Source organism: Nicotiana tabacum, chromosome 5 (assembly GCF_000715075.1).
Source record: "Nicotiana tabacum cultivar K326 chromosome 5, ASM71507v2, whole genome shotgun sequence".
NCBI lineage: Eukaryota > Viridiplantae > Streptophyta > Magnoliopsida > Solanales > Solanaceae > Nicotiana > Nicotiana tabacum.
The window spans coordinates 153940198-153945487 of NC_134084.1; the positions used below are offsets into that span (position 1 = coordinate 153940198).

The following is a 5290-nucleotide window of genomic DNA, read 5'->3' on the forward strand; positions in this document are numbered from 1 at the left end:
CACATGTGTATGAACTTCCAGCAAATTATGCTGGAACTCCAGTATCTTATGCTAGAAGTCCAGTATATTATACTGGAACTCCAGCATATTATGCTAGAATAATTTTCGAATTTTGATGAAAAGTGGCTAAATTTTTACTATTACTTTTAAAACTGTGACTATTTTTTAATTACCACTTATTAATCCAACTATTTTTTATTTCACCCATTACCTTTGAGTTGTATAGATACAAATGTTGCCTCCGATAAACCTCGGTTTACGAGGGCGTGATGTGTAATTTAGAAAGTTGTAAGGCTAAAGTTGAACCTTTTTCTTTATTTGTTTACTGTATTTTTTTCTCTAAAACTTCGTGGATCTACATATTAAAAAAAAAAAAATCAGTACTTCTCTTTCTCCGCGTTCCATTTCTCTTCCCCAGCGTGCGCATCGGGGTGCAATCGAACATCACTGCACAACCGAATCAACCAGCAGCAACATCTACTCCTGCCGCTTCCTTCTTTGAATAAGGTTTCAGTTTCTCTTTCTTAATCCTTCTCCTTTTCGGATCACTGATTACTACTTTTTTTCTTCCAATTTATGATTTACAATGTCGGATCACAAATATGATAATGTTAATTGTTGTAGTTTGAGCTCAAATCTAAATCGGAAGCTGTAATTCGGTACTTTAGGTTTCCATTTTTTAAATTGGTGTATTAATTCCGGTTTGCAATTTCTTCGCGATTTATATTCTTAAAATCCGGGTTACATTCTGAATTATGAGAGTGAATAATTGTTTATTCTTAAGTCCTTTTTTAAGGTAATTTAAAAAACTGGATACTGTTCTAATTTACTACGTATATGTTAATTTTTATTACATGTATTTCAATGGAAATGCTGATGGAAAAAGCACGAGTCTTTGTTGAAAGTTATTACTTTATGTTGGATATAAGGTGGTTATATTGTTGCTCTGATATATTTGGAAATCAATGTCTTCAATGAATTAGTTTGTTTATATTACGTTCAGTTGCTTGTAATTTGTTTTTTCTCCTTTTGGCATTTATATACTTAAGACCTTGATGGTCTGAGCTTGAACCTTGCTCTACTTACTTATATACAAGAAGGATATGGTCAATGTTAGTTGATTAGTTTGCAAATTAATAGTATCAAACAAGCTGGCAGCAAGCTAATCCTTCTTGTATAATAAGCTGGATTGCTTTTTGATCCTTTTAGTTTTGCTGGAGCTGGGATTCATTAGCATTGTAATGCCAATTCCAGAAATTCCTGTTGATCCTTGATTCTTAGGGCTGCAGAATATGCAGTTGGTGGGATGGGAAGCCAGGAAGGAGAATAATTCTATCTTCATTAGAGCTTACAGTTAATTAAGTGGCAGCTTTAGAAAGAGGGAGTCGTGTTATCATCCATTACTCATTAGCAAGCACATATGTAGTAAGATGCAAATGGAGGGTTTTCCCGGGGTATGTAGAATTCCTAATGGCTGATAGTGGGGCTTCAATTGCATTTCGACATGCCTAGCAAGCATCATGATTGATATGGGGCAGCCTTTCCCGAGGATAAGAACGTTCATTCACTTCAGCCAAAAATTTAGTTTGTTCATTTTCACATGTCTCGCTTGCTATGCATGAAGATCGTAATGAGTCCTTTCATTTCAGGTTTCATCGTGATGACCAGAGAACAAGTCACCATATAACCTATTGCAGTTTGTCGCAAATCATAGAGGAAACAGAAGAAGATAGAGATGTTTTCATTATTTTATGGATTGTATAAATACATGTTTAGCAAGACAGAGTTTCATGTCCTTATTCTTGGGATTGACAAGGCTGGGAAAACGGTATGCTATTAGCAATTTTCTTCCTTCATTTTTTTAAGTTTTTGATTGCATGCAATGTCTCTTGTACTTTATGCAATCCAGTTTTATGTATAATCTTTTTTTATTTTGTGATTGATAGGCTTTAAGGACTTTATTCACCCCTAGTTGAATTAGGTGTTATTATCATACACAATGCAATAACATACACACATCTAGTGATGTAGCACATATGCTTGTAAGCTTATGATTAGCTATACAACAAACAAGCACTCAATAGATTGACAGTGGAACTTATGAGCATTATGTAGGGCTTAAACATAGGAAGCAAGAAAGGAAAAATTAGAAGAAAAAAACTAGCTATATCCTTTCCTTTGTGAAGAAGAGGGTATAAAAAATATTTTAAAAAGGTAGGTATCTAGAAACATACACACATCTAGTGATTTAGCACAGATGCATGTAAGCTTATAATTAGCTATACCAGTGAACAAGCACTCAACAGATCTACAGTGGAACTTATGAGGATTATGTAGGGTCTTAAGCAAAGGAGGCAAGAAAAGAAAAATTAGAAGAAAAAAACAGCTAGTCCATATGCTTGTAAAGAAGATGATATAGTAATGTGGATATATGAGTGAAGTTCATTTTAGCTTATTCTATAAGATGAAATGTTATCCTTAACACTTACTAAAAGAAAGTTGTCCTTGACATTAGTGTGCTGTGAACACTAATCTGAATAGCTTTGTTACACTTTTTTTTGTTTTGTTATTTACATTTTTTTAAATGGTATTTTTTCCCTTCTCTTGGTTCCGGGGAGATTGCGAACATCACATGCTTAACCATTACTGATATTTATCAATATCTAGTCTTGAAACATTTCTTTCTAATCCTCCTTTCTATTATTAAATTTCTAGACACTGTTAGAGAAATTAAAGACACAATACTCAAACTTGGAAGGCCTTCCACCAGATCGTATTGTTCCAACTGTGGGGCTCAATATTGGTCGCGTTGAAGTATCAAATACAAAGCTTGTATTTTGGGATTTAGGAGGTCAGGTATGAACTTTGCTTCCTGTAACGTCTGAGATGATTAAATTTTCCATTTAAATTTGTAAAGAATCTGTAAATATAAATGCAGCATCAGATAAATGTATTATGTCTGGGAAAAGACAAGGTTGAAGTGCTTGACATCAGGGATCTGTTTTACACTTTTAAGTTTGATGATGAAATGTATGTTCTTGTTATCATAGTTGCAAGATTTTAGGTGTATATTTTGTAACATATGATGGTCATCTACTACTCTTGTTTCCCACATGTATTTCCAAACTTTAAGAAATATTTTGGTAATTTGCTGCCTTATATAGAACAGTTATCGTACACGTGACCCTTTGTAATAATTGATGGAGGAATTATACAATATTCTTTTGTTTTCTCGCTAGAGCTAGTCAGCAGATATGGGGGTCTTAATGTCATTGAAAGCAAGATACCTCTATATCTTTCAGCCGGTTATAAACATTCATCTAAGTTTCTCTGACTAACATGAGACCATTTAAACTCCTAGCCTGGTCTTCGCTCAATCTGGGAGAAGTATTATGAAGAGGCACATGCTGTGATATTTGTTGTTGATGCTGCTTGTCCATCACGCTTTGAGGATTCCAAATCTGCACTTGGTATGTACTGTTGGTTAGTCATGTTTACAAGCTTTTGTCTTGTTCACGATTTTTAGGGAGTAAGCATCATGGTTTATTATTTTAACTTCAACGGTTGGCAGAAAAGGTTCTCCGGCATGAGGATCTGCAAGGAGCACCACTTCTGATATTAGCAAACAAGCAGGTAAAGGCAAAAAGCAGTTTTCAAAAGAGGTTCTTTATTGTGTTTATCATTGATTGAACAGAGACAGCTTTTTGTCTCTTCCTTGTCTAATTCATCTGTCAATGATGATTATATTTCTATCTCCTCGGGTTTTGATAATGTTTATATTTTATTTGCCAAGAGTAGATGTTTTTGGTTTCAAAATGACCTTATTTCTTGTTTTATCGTTGTTACAAAGGATCCTATTCTAATTGTCCCTCATAAGAAAAGAAAAAAGGATTCTAAATTTGCGACTAGCGGATACGACTTTAGTGCTATAGATGCTCCCTTGTTCCTATATTTGTATTTTGCTTATCTGGCTCTGTCGGACTTTTCCTGGAGGGAGGAGTAAATAGTTAGCTGATTATGTTAATCCTTTTGTGCTTGACGTGACCAGTCTTTTGCTTATGTGCGTCCATTTATGAAAGCAGGACCTTGCAGATGCTGTGTCAGCGGAAGAACTTGCCCGGTATCTTGATCTCAAGAAACTCGATGAGAGAGCTTACACATTTTTAGCTGTTTCAGGCTATGATGGGTGAGTAATCTTCTTCTTATCAGTATCACACACAAGAACTGTATTTCTCCAGGTTGTTCATATAGAAGACCGCTGCATAAAACCATTTTCCCAGCTAGGTTTGACATATTATAAGTTGGTTTAAAAGCTGTATCTAAAAAGCTCTGCAAACAAGCTTGAATAATGCAAGCTTTTGCTTTCTTAATTGCAGGTTAGGAATTAAGGAAAGTGTGAATTGGCTCGTAGATGTAATGGAGAGGAGTAAGAGAACTGAAATGTTGCAAATTCGAGCAGGGGCAAACTTTAGCTCTACTTAGAAGGAATTTCCATTGCAATAATTTTTACCATACCATTCCTGTAACTTCTGTAAGTAAATCAGGCTCAAGTTTTAATCCCATAGTACGTGATATTGAAATTTCCTTAGTGATACGTGTAAAATGTGCTGTTAACATTCGCAACTGCAAGCATCTGCGAAGTTTACCTTCAAATTACACTTCCTCATTAGAAAGACGAAAAACAGTTCTTTGATTTTCATCGCAGGTGACTTGTATTTTATTGCTGGTTTCGTTCTGAATGGAAACCCAAATTGTGCACTGCATTCATATGATGGTGATGGGTGATATGGAGCATGTGGCAAGATAGTTCTTTTATTTGACATTGTCAAGAACAATATTGTTTGACCAAAAAAATATGAATCTTTGGTTAAACTAATTAATTAAAAAGATAAGGGGTTAATTCTAGTTAAAGATAATAACTTCAGATCTAAAATCGGTCTACGGGGATTATGTAGGATAGTGTCGGAACAGATTTAATGCAATATGTATTAAATTTTCAAGGTCAATAATGGGAAGAGAATAACAAGTATTAAATAACAATAAATGGCACTATTAAATGTAAATAAGGAGGATGATTCACCCAATATTGAATGAGGTGGATGATTTTTTCTTCTGACAATGATGTATGACAAATAACTATGGGAATATTGGAAACTTTCTCGGATCTGATGTGAAAAGTATAGAATAAACAACAAAACAAATCTATTTAGAAGGGTGGTATTTGTATTTATCTAGAGACTCAACTTTTCAAGAGAGTTCTTATCAGAATCAATAATACATACCTTTCACC

The 5290-nt window shown here is 34.4% G+C and overlaps 1 protein-coding gene across 1 annotated transcript; it reads left to right on the plus strand.

Moving 5' to 3' along the window:
* The first annotated feature begins 340 nt into the window (after positions 1–340).
* On the plus strand, positions 341–4693 carry LOC107829024 (uncharacterized). The gene is made up of 7 exons (XM_016656437.2): positions 341–507; positions 1650–1828; positions 2716–2856; positions 3362–3470; positions 3572–3633; positions 4083–4186; positions 4377–4693. The coding sequence occupies exons 2-7, from the start codon at positions 1736–1738 to the stop codon at positions 4480–4482; spliced, it is 615 nt and encodes a 204-aa protein (XP_016511923.1). The 5' UTR covers positions 341–507; positions 1650–1735; the 3' UTR covers positions 4483–4693.
* The last annotated feature ends 597 nt before the right edge of the window (positions 4694–5290 follow it).